This window comes from Brachyhypopomus gauderio, unplaced genomic scaffold, assembly GCF_052324685.1.
Source record: "Brachyhypopomus gauderio isolate BG-103 unplaced genomic scaffold, BGAUD_0.2 sc212, whole genome shotgun sequence".
In the NCBI taxonomy this organism is placed as follows: domain Eukaryota; kingdom Metazoa; phylum Chordata; class Actinopteri; order Gymnotiformes; family Hypopomidae; genus Brachyhypopomus; species Brachyhypopomus gauderio.
The window spans coordinates 171,114-187,346 of record NW_027507033.1 but is presented as its reverse complement, the minus strand read 5'-3'; the positions used below and the strand labels follow the sequence as shown (position 1 = coordinate 187,346).

General features: G+C 42.3%; 1 protein-coding gene and 1 long non-coding RNA gene across 2 annotated transcripts; one reads left to right on the top strand and one right to left on the bottom strand.

The window, feature by feature from the left end:
- The first annotated feature begins 6,649 nt into the window (after positions 1–6,649).
- On the top strand, positions 6,650–7,477 carry LOC143502789 (uncharacterized). Its single transcript, XR_013127170.1, has 3 exons — positions 6,650–6,781; positions 6,874–7,047; positions 7,157–7,477. It is a non-coding gene; the product is annotated as an uncharacterized LOC143502789 (long non-coding RNA).
- A 6,806-nt stretch (positions 7,478–14,283) lies between these two features.
- LOC143502787 (uncharacterized protein F54H12.2-like) lies at positions 14,284–15,576 on the bottom strand. Its single transcript, XM_076995501.1, has one exon. It carries the CDS (start codon positions 15,574–15,576, stop codon positions 14,284–14,286), a length of 1,293 nt encoding a protein of 430 aa, XP_076851616.1.
- Between the last annotated feature and the right edge of the window lie 657 nt (positions 15,577–16,233).

Here is a 16,233-nt window from a genome sequence, read left to right as displayed (position 1 = left end):
TAATTTTATATGCTTTACAAGGCAATAAAATGAGTTCATTGCTGTTGTGGTTAACTCATTTTGCTCGTAATCTGCCAGTTAAAATCCAAACAGTTTTTGTTAGCCTCAGATTTGGCACGAAATTATCACTTTAATTCTGATGCTAAATTAACGAGCTAATCAAACACGTTGAGATGAGTTTTAGACATAAAATCAGTCAAGCAGGTTCCAGCACAAAAGTCAGACAGGTGCGCTGTAAAAGGTTCGGTCACACTTTATCGCTCGGGCTGCGCTACAGCGTCTGTTCTCAGATGCGCTCCCACTACTGATCGGTAAGGGGGCTTTGACCTGCTCTGTTTCCGACCTGGTGGCCCGAAGCTCCCTCAGGGACACCATATCGACAGCGAGCTTAGTGCGGACAACCGATCAACACAGCGCGGTGCAGCCCAGAAGCCCCGAACTCACAAGCTCCTCCAAGCTCAGCCTCCAAGTAACGTGGATTACAGGTACGCGCCACTGCGCCCGGCGGCTTTTGGAGAGATCTGCTCAGCTCTTAATAAAGAGACTTAGCCGGTGCTGACATGTTTCCAGTGGCCTTATATATGAATAGTCTGTTTTAAAAACTACAAAAAGTGTGGATACAAAAGTGTGTTGGTCATGGGACTAATGTTTCAATCCAAATAAGCGCCTGGGGTTTATGGAATGAAAGTAATCATAAAATGAAGGTTAATTCAAGGTGGGTTCTTAAAACGCCTGATGAAATTAGTAATTTAATACGATAAATCGTTTCAAACTATAACTATAGGTGAAATAAAATGGAAAGAAAGCAAAAGTCCACTTTGTGCTTGAAACATAGGCTTCTTTGAGAGGTTTATCCGTTGGTGCGGTGTCACGGCATAATCGCAATGCGCATGCGCACGTTTCGAATATTTTATCTTTGTATATTATGAATTTTTGACCTTTGACATTGCCCGTTCTTGGCGTAATGGGTAGCGCACTGGTCAGTCACGCAGAACGACGAGAGTTCAAATCCGCCACCGGGTGTGTGACCCCATAACTTCAATAATGATATTGAGCGTGGAGGCCCTGGATCAGGGAGCCGAGAGGAAACGCGCTGCGCTAGGTTTCTTAATGACAGTGATGAGAATGACGGGCTCAGTTACAGGAGGATCACAAGGGCCAATAGATCAATACCCAGTGCCCACCTCACCGGTGCCTGATAGCCAACAGGGCACATTTTTAGTTGCCACTACCGGTTTTTTTTTTTTTTTTTTTTTTTGTTCAATCTGAAAAATCGAACTATGCATTATTTATAATATATACGTAAAATATCCAATGAATATCAAGTTCATTTCAGCACCTTGGACAGTTAAATGACTTCATGACTTTATTTAAATGACTTCCTTCGTGTATATCAAAATCACCTTTCCACTATACAAAAGCTGTTCAGTCCATCTCATGACATTATGTCAATGCACAGAATTTGAAATGTGCCGGATATCCTGACGTCGTAATCGCAATGCGCATGCGCATATGTCGTGTATTTTAACTTTGTATATTATGAATTTTGATCCGTAAGCGGCCCTATGTTGGCCTAATGGGTAGGGCACTGGTCATTGAAGCACTTGGGTCAGCAAGACCCGGGTTCGAACCCCACGCTAGATTAAGTGTAACAAAAAAAGGTATACCAAAAAACGAAAAAAAGACAAAAACAAAAAAAAACAAAAAAAAAAAAAAAAAAAAAAAAAAAGCCCAGTGCTGATCTGACCGGTGCCTGATAGCCAACAGGGCCTATTTTTAGTTGCCATGTATCAACGTTATTTTTTCTCCTCAATCTGAATATATATACATATTATCATAACATGTATGTAAATTATCGAATGAATATCAAGTTCATTTCGGCATCATGAACAGTTAAATGACTTCATGAATTCAGTTAAATGATTTCGTTCATGTATATCTTATAATTTTAGTTACATTTTAAAAATATAAACAAAAACCTTTGCGAAATATTTAATGATATTTTTATTGCTTTGCGCCCTACATCGCCGTTTGCCGCTTGTTTCCCGCTTGCAAACGCGCGGTTCAGTTTCAGCTCAAGCAGCAATGACAGACGCTTTCAAGCACTGGACATTTAAGAAGCGTTTGTTTTGTTTTCGTGTTGTCAATAAATGTGAACCATGTGCCACCATCGGCAACTATTTGTGATTATGCCAAGCCTTTGTGTAAATTTCGGAGTTTGGAGGTTTATTTCCGATCAGAAGGCAACCACTATTGAGGTTGTAAGCGAGCTAACAGCAAGGTATGCTGACCGTCACACTGTGGTTTCCACAGTTAGCTACCTGCTAGGCTAGCTACTACCATTCACTTGAATGTGTTTGTTCTTTAGCATGCTAGCTTGATTTACAGGCTAACCAAATTAGCTGTTTAAAGTCCTAAACAGGTATTCGCTGGAATCATACATGACTATTAGAGACAATGACAGACGGTATCAAATGAATATTTATTACTGTTTGGTGTTGGAAAAACGTTTGTCGATGTCTATGACACGACCTAGCCTACCCAATTGGTAGGCTATCATTGGACCTATCTTAGACCTACCGTTCGACAAGCAATACATTTGAATTAAATTTGTATGAAGTAATGAAATGCAGTTTGGTATCTAATCAAGTGCAACACGTGCAGATTGTATAGAATGCAGTATTTAGAGATACAATGCAGTTAGTTACAGCTAGTGTAAGTAAAGATGGTTAATAGATATGTGCAGAGTAGATAAATTACCTAGGGAAATGCATGTGTGTGTAATGTAGTTATGGCAGTACAATGCACAGGGCAAAGAAAAATAGCATGGCATAAATAAATGTGATAAATACAGATGGAATCATACAGATTATCCTATACCACTGTAGATAGGGCTATACAGATGTGAATTGAAGAGGAACACTGTACAGATTTTGTATGGATGGTAAGGTATGGATAGAGGGGAAGGAAAGAATGGTCTTTGGGAAGAGTTCAATAAGGTGACCGCTGTGGGAAAGAAGTGGTTTCTGAACCTGCTTGTGTTAGTCCGCAAACTGTGAAAATGGTAGAGCCTGGGGGAGGAGCAGAAAAGAGCATGGCCCGATGACAGTAGTCTGATCTTACATGCCTGGTGCAGGCATCTCTTCTTGTGGACCTCCTGTGATTGCCTGTCAGCAATTCTCTCTCAGCTTAGTACTCTTTTAAGGTTCACACTGTCAGTTCTCAAAAATTAAATGTTGATCATGCGTCAATACTCATTTAAACCTTAAAGTAATCAAAATGTAATCCAAAAGTAATTAGTTACATTACTTTTCAAAAGTAATCAGAAAAGTTACACTACAATTACATTTTAAACAAGGTAACTTGTAACTGTAACGGATTACTTTTTAAAAGTAACTTACCCAACACTGCTGATAGCCAACAGGGCATATTTTTAGTTGCCATCAGAGGTGGGGACTCGAGTCACATGACTTGGACTCGAGTCAGACTCGAGTCATTAATATTAAGACTTTTGACCTGACTTGAAAAAATATTCAGAGACTTAGACTTGACTTGGACTTTTACACCAATAACTTGGGACTTGAATTGGACTTGAACCTGTTTACTTGCAAAGACTTGATTTTTTTACCCCAAATCTAAATTTTAAAACGCATATTAATATTTATAAAGTGCACCCCATTAATTTCATTTCCGTCCTTCTGACGCAGACCGGTCCTCTGCTTTTCCACACTCTGTACGTTGTGTGTGTGTGTATGTGTGTGTGCATGAGCTGCAGCACAACCAATCAAATGGGGGGGTCAGCGAACGTGAATTGTTACCGGGCGGGGTGTAAAATGGACACAAATTAAGTATTATATCGCGATCGATCGATCGCCAGTGGTTGGTGCCAGAGCGAACTAGTAACTCATTGAATCATAGATAAGGATCAGAGGTAAATAAACTAGATTTTTTTTTTCGGCGTGAGAAATCTGGGGGGCCTTATAAGAAAAGGCTCTTCCCCCTACTGTTACCTTATTAATTTGTGGAACTAATAAAAGACCAGCACCTGTATTCGGTAAGATTCTGTTTGGTCATGTAGAGTTTTCTTTTCACCTACTGCTTGAGTCCACATCAGGTTCTTCCAAATGGACAGCAGAATCCTTTTCATATGTAAAAGGTAAAGACATTAAAGAGAATTCGATACAGGACACCAACATTTTTATTACTGAATCATGATTGATGCAATGACATTTTATATTTTTCACTCTTTATGAGTTTTGTCTGACTTGGTCTTTTTCATTTTTCCACCCATACCTTTTGAGCACAACTCGAACGGAACAGCAGAGGACAGAACAAGCATTAGAAGATGAAGGTAATCAAAGACACATTGAATACAACATGTGTACATAATAAATTGTCAGCATTAAACAGTAATTGGTGTGACACTACTGTGCAATATTCTGTAAGATTCTGTTTGGTCATGTAGAGTTTTCTTTTCACCTACTGCTTGAGTCCACATCAGGTTTTTCCAAATGGACAGCAGAATCCTTTCATATCTAAAAGGTAAAGACATTGAAGAGAGGTTGATACAGGACACCAACATTTTTATTACTGAATCATGATTGATGCAATGACTTTTTTATATTTTTCACTCTTTATGAGTTTTGGCTGACTTGGTCTTTTTCATTTTTCCACCTATACCTTTTGAGCACAACTCGAACAGAACAGCAGAAGACAGAACAAGCATTAGAAGATGAAGGTAATCAAAGACACATTGAATACAACATGTGTACATAATAAATTGTCAGCATTAAACAGTAATTGGTGTGACACTAGTGTGCAATATTCTGTAAGATTCTGTTTGGTCATGTAGAGTTTTCTTTTCACCTACTGTTTAAGTCCACATCAGGTTCTTTCAAATGGACAGCAGAATCTTTTTCATATCTAAAAGGTATAGACATTGAAGAGAGTGTCATGCAGGACACCAATATTTTCATTACTGAATCATGATTTATGCAATGACATTTTATATTTTTCACTCTTTATGAGTTTTGGCTGACTTGGTCATATATTAGTATAGGGCCCCTCATGTCAAAGTGACAGGTTGACCTCTAGTTGAACCCGCCCCCCCCCCCCCCCCCCACCCCCCCCACCACGCCCCCCCCCCCCCACCACGCCCCCCCCCCCCACCACGCCCCCCCCCTCCCCCCCCCCCCCCCCCCACCACCCCCCCCACCCCCTACATCACCCCACCGTGTGACGTCATCACATCAATCAATGTCAAGACGATCAAAGTGTAAAGCAATGCTTTGATATTTTGTTTCGATAAGTTTTGATAAGCTTAATTAAAACATTATTTTGATCTTCTTTGATGTCGACTCTCCGGAGCTGTGTAACCCTAGCCACCTGCGACACACACACACAAACACGCACACACACACACAAACCCCTAGTCCACACAGAACAACGCTAAAGACACACACACACACACATACTGATGCGCTCGCACATGACCTTGACTAGCGCTGTAGGGAAACCGTTATCTGCACACACGCACACATACACACACGCGCCCTTAGTCACACACACACACATCCCTAGTAGCGCAGAGCCGCGCATGCGCACACAAATATGCTTACTTTGAGTAACTTCAAACAAAACTCTGATGAACCAATGAGGAGGCATTCTCAACAGACCAATCCGGGGTGCGTGTCTAGCGCGCGAGCATTTAAGGAGAGAGAGGGGGAACGTTTCCTTGAGGAGTCAACATGCAGTCTATGGTGGTAAGCGATTGTCCGTATGCTCCCTTTTCCTGAGAGAGAGGGAGGCCTCAACGTCTCAGACACACACGCTGAATTAAACCTCTATCACTACTCTAAAATGTGTCGAATCTTTAAAACTCATTTCCTGAGGGTCCTCGGCGTCTCAGGCTCACAATCTCTGTATGGCCTTGGCAACTTTCTCCACTGAATGAACTCCATTCAGTGATTACAGACCATATCATCGGTATCCCATACACCTGCATACACACACACACACACACACACTGTATTATAACAAAATACATCTCCCCCCACACCCCCCGAGAAAATGTACAAAAGAGGCTAGGAAGTTAGGTGTTTCAGTCTGACCAGTACCCCATCTGAGCGAGTCTTCACAAGATGAACACTTCTCAAACACGAGGTAAGACTTTAGAGTTATTATGAATGTATTAAATTACTACAGTATTATTATGAAAGTAATAAAACGTTGCTAAACCTTTAATGTAATATTAAACATTTATACTATATTTCACAACTGTTGAATAATAAGTTAACATTATAATATGTATATTAAGTTAACACAATAATATGTATAGTAAGATAACATCATAAGTCGTCATAATTGCATATTGTTTGAACGTTACATTTAAAACTGTCTTCCCTGCATTATAAGACCATACTGAATGAACCTTGGTTTTTCACAGAAAACTTCCATTAGTTATCCTACACTGCCATCTAACGGACATGTAATGTAATGAATCTCAGTTTTCACAGAAAACTTCCATTAGTTATCCTACACCGCCATCTAGCGGGCATGTAATATAATGATTTCTGAATGAATCTCAGTTTTCACAGAAAACTTCCATTAGTTATCCTATATAACTTATAATAAAGATTTTTTTCAGATCATTTTCTACCAAATTAATATGTCTATTGTTCATAATATCTAGATGATGAATTTGAATACCAAGAGATTTCATTATATACGGATCTTGACGTCGAACATATAGCGATTGTACACCCTTTTCGTGGTTCTCCGGGTATTTATTAATTTTTTATTAGTATTATTATTATTATTTTGAATCATTATTATTCTCATTGGACTAAATTATTCAATCTTGTGTTTTCAAAGATGATGACATCATTAATCAAGCGATGAATGACTGGGAGCCTACTCCAGCATTAGAATCCCCTCCAATAATTACTCAACAGGTTCCGAATGCCTGGGAAACGTTGTCTGAAGCGAGTTCGTTGCGTTTCGACAGTGGGGAACATGCTTCACAACCCGGAGGACCTCCTCCGTCACGTAAGTTTTTTTATTTATTTTTTATTTTATTTTTTAAATGTTTTACCAGACATGAAATTAAATGATTTCACAAATCGATAGTAAGATTGTTTTCTCATCTGTACTTTAGCCGCCAGCGCGACTTCAAATCAGGAAGACGGGGCGGGTCAACTTCAGGAGCATGAGCCGAATCAATATGTGGAGGAGGAGGAGGAGGATCTCATGACGGCTGATCTCATTCGAAGGGCCAAAGACGCGGTTGTAATCGCTGAACGTCTGAAAGTCGCTCGTATCCACGGTACGCAGAGCCAAGTGATTTCGGCTTCGCTCGCAATGTTAAGCTCCGTTAATTTGTTAATGAGCGAAACCGTTTTTAATTTCAGAGAGGCCCTTTCATGAACCAATGTGTCTAATAAAGCATTTACACGAGTTCACTCATGAACCATAACGACATGATATATAACCAACGTGTCTAATAAAGCATTTATGATTTACACGAGTTAATTTATTGTCTTACAGAAATAAATGACAACCTGCATGTGGATACGATGAACCCTCACGTTTTTCAATCAGTACAATCTCTGAATGAACGTTTGGCAATACCTACCGATTACGGTGTTGAAACCCCCGAAGCCCGACCGGAGATTACACAATCAGAACAACAACACGATTGTTTCCATGAACTAGAACGATGTCTTACAGCGTTAAATGAGGGACTACAGGATGTAGTAACCCCTCACGTGTTTCAAACAGTACAATCTCTGAATGAACGTTTGGCAATACCTATGGATTACGGTGTTGAAACCCCCGAAGCCCGACCGGAGATTACACAATCAGAACAACAACACGATTGTTTCCATGAACTAGAACGATGTCTTACAGCGTTAAATGAGGGACTACAGGATGTAGTAACCCCTCACGTGTTTCAAACAGTACAATCTCTGAATGAACGTTTGGCAATACCTACCGATTACGGTGTTGAAACCCCCGAAGCCCAACCCGAGAATGTACAACCAGAACAACAACAACAATACGATTGTCTCCACGAATTAGACCGATGTCTTACAGATTTAATTAACCATAATCAAAATAACGCACCGATTGAAATTGATGAGGAGAGACCAGATTATTCTCACCCCGTGATCAATATTGAAACCGACCAAGTCGGTCGTGGAACAGCTACGGACCCAAATATTACAATAAAAAAGAGAGAAACGTTTAACAACACAGAAATTAGAAGAAGAGCGAATTTCTCCTCATTAGAGGACATAAACAGTTTCTCTGATTTTCACAACCATGTTTCGGGAATTATAGATGATATGGTAGAGGTTGCTCGCGAATCCGTAGAACCGAACGACGTCATGATTTTTCAAATTCATGGCCCTAATCTAAACATTTCAGAACCTATTGAAGTGACCCCTGAGGGAGTGGCGTTAGAATCCTTTCTATCACTTCTCGAGAAAGCCATTCAGAGCAACCTTGAAGTCTTGACGAGCGACGCTGTTGATTTGGTGATTCAATTAGTACACGCTCCGAGGGGAGGTGGGAAGAGAAAATTATCAGGCCTCCTCCTTTCCGAAGTTGTAAGAAAAAAACTCAGACATTTATACGATTTTCAAAACGAGGGTAATAATTTGTGTTTTGCCCTGTGCATCACACAGCTGCTGAATCCTGGGAGGAGTCGTTTTGAGATACGCAGGATAGCTGAGCAGTTACAGAGAGATGCGGGACTAAGCCCCCACGATGAGGTCGGGTTTGCGGACGTGCATCGATTTGAGAGTCATCTCAAGTGTAAAATTGTAGTCTTGCACCGCACCTCCTCCAAAAAAGGATATTCCTTTTTTCAAACCTCTGAAATCCCAAATGATCTGACATTATTCTTATTTTTACACGATAACCACTACTACGGTGTAAAAAACATAAAGGGACTTCTAGGCGCTGATTACTTCTGCAATTACTGCTACGCTACTTACAAGGACCCCAGGAATCATACTTGTAAATACGCGTGCAACATCTGTAATGATTCCGAATGTCACAAACACAAACAGAAGAAGCCTACGCAATGCCCCGACTGTCTAAGACTGTGCAGATCTCAGTACTGTCATGACAAACACAAGGAGTCGAAAAAGAATAATGAAAACATTACGTACACATTATGCGAACGAGCTTTCTATTGCGCACAATGTAACACGGTGGTTAAAACATCATTTGCGGAGCAGAAGCAACATAAATGCGCCGTTCCAAGCTGCCGTCTCTGCGGGGAAAAGTTGGATGATTTGTTTAATCATCGGTGCTTTATCGAACCTCTAGAGAAAGAAAAGCGGAGCGACAAACTCATCTTCTACGATCTGGAATGCCATCAAGCAACGGGTGTGCACGTTGCAAATTTTTTATGCTGCATGGATTTTAAAGGAGAAACGTGGACGTGGTCCGGGGAAGACTGCATCAAAAAATTCTTTGCGAAATTCCGCACCCCCGCGTACAGCAACTATATTTTCATAGCGCACAACGCTAGAGGATACGATTCCTATCTCATGCTTAACTATCTGGTGAAAGAAGGGGTAGCTCCTGACATTGTAGCACAAGGCAGCAAGATTCTGTGTTTTACCGACCCCGAGTTTAATCAGAGGTTTATCGACAGCCTCTGTTTCATGCCTATGAAACTCTCCGCTATGCCTAAAGCTATGGGGTTCGAGTCAGACGCTAAAGGCTACTTTCCTCACTATTGGAACATCCCAGAACATCAGGACTATGTAGGGCCTTACCCCGCTCCCGAATTCTACGGCATAGACGGCATGATGTCGAAAGATCGCGAGGAGTTCTTCCGATGGTACGACGAGGTCAAAGGAGGAATCTTTCTATTCAAGAAAGAGATGGCAAAGTACTGTAAGAACGACGTAAAGATTTTGAGGCGAGCCTGTCTGATATTCAGGGAAGAGATCTTGGAAAGCACGGAAGTCGACCCCTTCAGCTGCATCACCATAGCCAGCGTGTGCATGAAAATCTTTAGAACAAAGTTTCTTTCTCCAAACACTCTGGCCATTCCTCCGTTGGATCATTACGTCAGCGGACAGAAATCTTTTTCGTCTTCTTCTATCCAATGGTTGGAGTATGTGGCGCAAAAGCGGAAGATAAAAATTCAGCACGCTCTGAACGGTGGGGAGGTCAAATTCGGCAAATACTCTGTGGACGGATACAGCGAGCACAAAGGCGTGCGGAGAGCGTACGAGTTTTTAGGTTGTTTTTATCACGGCTGTGATAAATGCTTCGCTTCGCACGAGCAACACCCTCTGACCCAAGGGGCGACGTACGGGAGTCTACTCGAGAGAACGAAGACGAGAATTCAATACTTGAAGCACACTTACGATCTGCGCATGACCGTGATATGGGAACACGAGTGGAGCGAGATGAAAAAGGCAGACGAGAATGTGAAAAGCTTTATGAAATCTTTTGACTTTCCAGAAAGGCTAAACCCCCGTGACGCTTTGTTTGGGGGTAGAACCAACGCGTTACATCTACACTACGTGGCTCAACCCGGGGAGAGGATCGATTACTACGACTTCACATCTCTCTACCCGTTCGTCAACAAAACAAAGACTTACCCCCTCGGACACCCCGTGGTCGTATTCAAGGACTTCCTGCCGATAGATCAATATTTCGGTATAGTCAGAGTCAAAGTTCTGCCCCCCAGAGGCTTGTGGGCACCTGTTCTGCCCTACAGAGTAAACGGCAAGCTCACCTTCCCTCTCTGTAGAACCTGCGTGCTACATTGGCTAACAAAGTGCGAGCATAGCGACGACGAAAGAGCCCTGACGGGTACTTGGTGCACTCTAGAAGTGATCAAAGCCGTCGAAAAAGGTTACGTGGTGCTGAAAATCTTTGAAGTCTGGCATTTCCCCCAACGCTCCGACACCCTGTTTGCGGATTACATTAAAATGTTTTTGAAAACTAAACAGGAGAGCAGCGGGTACCCCTCCTGGGTTAAATGTGTGGCGGACGAAAAGGAATATGTGAAAGGGTACGAGGAACGCGAAGGAATTCGTCTGGACGTGGGGAAAATAACGCACAACCCCGCCAAGAGATCTGTGGCTAAACTAGCTCTAAATTCTCTCTGGGGAAAAATGTGTCAGAGGCCCGACAGACTGAACGCAACTCTGATCACGCAGCCTGAAATTTTTTTAAAGTTTATGTTTTCGGCGAGCATCAAAGTCAGGGACTTGTCGTTCTTGAACGACGATGTAGCGCTTGTGCAGTGGCGACAGGCCGACGTCAGATGCTTGGATCCCGGCGTCTCAAACGTCTTCATAGGCGTTTTCACGACCGCCTACGCCAGACTGGAGCTTTACGAACTCATGGACAAATTGCAAAAAAGGGTTCTTTACACAGACACGGATTCTGCTGTGTTTGTCTCCCGCGACGGAGATTGGATGCCGCCGTTGAGCGATTATTTGGGGGGACTCACCAGTGAGCTCTCTGAAGGCGATAGCATTGTAGAGTTTGTCAGCGGAGGGCCAAAAACGTACGGTTTCCGTACATTAAAGGGTGAGAACGTTATGAAGGTTAAGGGGCTCACGCTAAATTACACCAACGATAAACTAGTCAACCTGAAATCTTTGACGGAACTGGTCGACGAACACGTTAAAAACCCCTCCCTTTCTAGAGAGATAATGACGTCCCGCAACATGATTGTCAGGGATAAAATAGGCTTCCTCCTAAAAAACAAAACACAACAGAAAAGGTTCAGGATCGTGTACGATAAGCGCATTTTGCTGCCCGATTTCAGGACTCTGCCCTACGGGTATTAAGCTTTAACATTTTTATTTATTTATTTATTTTGAAATTTTTGTTACTTTTTAAAAAATGTCTGTGGTGCATTTTGATGCTAGGTTTCAGCTACCGTTCTCATGTATAGTGTGTGGACCCAGTAACTGTGGAAAATCTTTTTTTATTAAAAAGTTGTTGGAAAAATGTAATGAAACAATGTCTAAAGCTCCCGATAATATAGTGTGGTGTTATACATGTTGGCAACCTCTGTACGACGATTTGACGAACAAAATAAATGTTCGCTTTGTTCAAGGAATACCCGAGTCTCTGTGCGATGACCAACTGTTTCCTATAGATAGGACTAACCTTCTCATTTTGGATGATCTCATGAACGATGCCAGCAAAAACGACGAGATTGAAAAAGCATTTACAAAATACACGCATCACAGAAACTTGAGCGTTTTGTATTTGGTGCAAAATCTTTTCTTTCAAGGTAAGACTAGTAGAACCATCAACCTGAACGCAAACTACATGATTTTATTTAAAAATCCCAGAGACAAGTCGCAGATCAGCGTACTGGCGCGCCAAATGTACCCCGGAAACTCAAAATACTTTATAGAGTGCTTTCAAGACGCCACCTCTAAACCTTACGGCTATTTATTAGTAGACTTGAAAGCTCAAACGCCAGAAGAGCTACGTCTTAGGTCAAGCGCGTTTTCCTGGGAGAACCCCGTCGTGTACGTCCCCAAGAAGAAAAAGAAATTCAAATAACATCGGCATTCAAAACAAGAAAATGTCGGCTCGACTAAAGACAAACCTCCCCGCGTTGAAAACCTTATATAAGTCACAACCCCGACGTAGGAAGGTTATATTACACGAGGCTTCGCCGGAACTCATACTTTCTATATGCGAATTGGCTTTTAATCTGCTCAGCGGGAACATTCCTCTGACCGCTAAACAGTACCGTGTTTTGAAAAGACAGAAAAAGTGGATAAAACTTTTTGCGAATAAAAGAGCTTCTGTAGCTACAAAGAGAAAAGCTATTAACCAGCACGGAGGTTTCCTTCTCCCTCTGCTCAGCGTAGCCGTGCCCTTTATAAGCAACCTGCTGTCGGGCAAAGGATAATGGAGACTGCGGAGAAGATGTATTTGGTTCCTCAACATCAAATAGATATGTTTAAAAATGCGGCTACGGGTCAGGAAAATATAAGACGGACCGTGGAAAACGATTTAGACGCGGTTATGCGTCACATTTTATCTAGGACGGACGTGAATCCCTACGACAAGGCTAAACTTTACTCCGCGGCTTTGCAAAGATTTTTAAACGTCGTTAAAAGAGACGAAGAAGAAACGGCGCGATTAACCCTATCCCTCCCCAAGGAACCGATCAACCAGATACCGGATCAACCGGTAGATATACGCGTGACCGAGGACGAGATGGTAAAAGAGATTATCGAAAACGTTCCGGCAAGAGCCAGAAAAAACGCCTCCTACATTTTGGACAAAATAGCTAAATCGGGTCACACGGCATCGTGGAATGATGAGGGAGAGCTTATTTTCCAAGGAAAAACGATTAAAGGTTCTCACATGCTGGACTTGATTAAAAACCTCACGGTTACCCACAAGATATCCGACGACAGACGCCCCCTAGGCTGGAATGAAATACTACACACGGTAGCTAAACTAAATGTGCTGTATTCGACCATTCCTAACGACTCCGTACGTCAAAAAGTGTCGGCCATTAAAAACTCGACGAGTTTCCTCCCCGTGAGTTCCGATTCAACGAGTTTTGATTCTACTTTCAACTCTTCGGCATGGGTGAAGTTTGATTAAGGACATAAAAACAATATATATGGTTGTATCGTTTATTTATTCATTGTAATTACAACTTATTAATAAAAAATACAAAAAAAAAGACAAAATGGCGTACGTCTAATTTTTTACAGAGCATTTAAACTTTTCGCCGGAACACGCTCGCTGATTACAAGTAACGGAACATCTCTTATTTAGTCTAGTATACATTTTTTTGACAAAAGTTACAACCATTTTATCGTTGATTTTTACATCGTCCTTATAATTCGATATAACTTGATTAAACGATCTTCCTTTAGCCCTTTGACATAAAAAGAAAACGCAGTGAGGGCCGCAGCAAACGGAATCATAGCTCTGAACCTGTATTGAGTTATGTCTTATTTCTTTGCAGTTCTTTTTCATAAACGAATAAATAGATTTAGGAAAGAGTTCGTAGTCTGGGGGGTTACCGTAAGAATCAAAAAATTCTCCGGACCTTTCGTCGTTCAGACACAAGGCCAACCAGTGCTCCCCGGGCATATGACTGGGGTGCGTGTTTACGACAAACATAGCGGGAAAGCGTTTCAGCTTAACGCTAGGTAGCCGGTCGCAAGGAACCACTCCCGAAAAGACTTTCTCCAAAGCGCGGCAGCTTCTCATCACCTCTGTAAGTTCTCCGGTGTCCATGCGTTTTTTTTTTTTTTATTGGTAGTCGATGAGTACGTTACGGTGGTTATTTATTTGCAGTATGGTATCAAACGTCGCGTAAATAACGAGATTTATGGTCCTCGGCAGAGGATTTTTAAACCGGAGTTCCATTCTCATATTTCCGGACTTTATCAGCGACAGATGCTGCCCTCCTTCATCGTCGGGTGATAGATTGAAAGCCAGCAATGTATAGCCTCTTACGTACTCTTGACGACCGATGGAAAGAGCTTGATCTTTAAGGTGTTTTCCCGAAGCCAGAATTAGCGAGTGATATTCACGAACGGCGTTACCGGCTTGAAAATTCGGTTGAAAAGGCTTAGCAGGATGTTGGGTTCCGTCCACGTAGAGAGCGATAAACTCTGTGTCGTAGTGTTTGAAATTAAAGGGGTTTTTATTGTAGGCTCCTACGTATGCGTCGTTATCCACCATTCCTATAACGACGGTTTTTGGAAGAGGGCCCAGGAACAGATTTTCTTGGGTGCATACGCGGCTCCCCGCGGGTAAACTGAAAGTCTTCATGCACACCCTTTCCACGGGGTACTTGGCCGTGGCGTTCAGAAGCGCCTGCGCGTGGCCCAACTTCACCGAGGGAGACACGGTGACTTTTTTCACAAAAAGAGAAGCCGTTAGTATTTTTATAACGTAGTCCGTCTGTCCTTCTTTCATCAGACAGAACTCGTCTTTACTCCTTACAAATTTAATTTTCAGATCGACTCCGTTCAGTAAAAATTTATCCTGAAAAAATATATCGGAGTGAATGTATCCGATCAGATCAAAGGGTCTACTTTCACCGCTCAATGCGGCTCTGCTTCTGAGACCCATGTTCAGGGCCGCCGGGTCCGTAGCATCCATATGCCCCGCCGTGTCCTTGTAAAACATACCGCTTGAAAACTGAGTCTCCAGCGTGTCCTTGCTGTAATTCATGAGGCATTCCATGACGGCTCTGTAAGGGTACGTATTACTCGACTGACTGATGAGGCGGTCTCCTAGCATAACGTCCACTTGTGAAAAAAGGGAGGCTATCGGGTAGTTCACGACGCCGACCTTTGCGTCGGCGGCTATGTCGGTTCCGTCAGGGTTTGTGATTTTACATCTTAGGTATAAAAAAGTGTTGTTGAGATCCAGGTAATCGTCGCTATTACCCGCTACGTAAAAATCTATCGGCGCCCCTCCGTCAGCAACGGATGAAAGCGGCGGTATTTCCACGTACGCGTACTTTTCGATACTCGTTTGAGTGTAAGGCAGAGTAAAGATATCCAATTCTGTTTTGGCGCATTCGGTCGACATACTATGCAGAAAGGCCATAGCTGTTCTAGAAGATGTTCAGCTTTCTTTTGTTATCGGAGGAAGATCGTTTACCGCTTCTTCGTTTGGTTTTATTCTTCACTTTGACCTTACTCGCGACGACGTTGCGTTTTTTATACGATGACGCGAGGCGTCTTCCGGGAGGACACCTAGCGTTCCTGCGGGCAATGGCGGCGAGTCCCGATCCCTCTTGCTTCTTGGCCACAAAGTTGCTAATCACGTCGCCTACTATCCCTTTCGCGGCGGTTTTTAAATGAGGCGTTGCTATAGAGAATCCTCTTTTGATAAGGGGAACCGCCATCCTAAAAAGCGATTTGAACATACCTCCGAGTCCCGCCCCATACATGACCGGGGACCCTTGGAACCCCGGAAGACCATTTCCGGCTTGATGCTTATAGTAGTCCACATAGATCTGAGGATCTCCATAACTCGTTCGATGCATTTTTTTTCTTTCTTTCTTTTTCTTCAAATGCAGAATGAATGTTTTACCGGTCTAAAGTGAAGTTTAGCTATAACTTTCCCGTATTGAAAAGGTACTTCGATATTTTGATCGGATTTGATTTCGACGGTTATATCGTTTATGAGAGCTTTGGTAACACGTACGTAGTGTGGCTTATCATACGATACTGTGACGAAATC

Coding starts and splice junctions, on each gene's coding strand:
- LOC143502787 (XM_076995501.1), bottom strand. CDS start 15,576: ATGTCGACCGAATGCGCCAAAACAGAATTGGATATCTTTACTCTGCCT.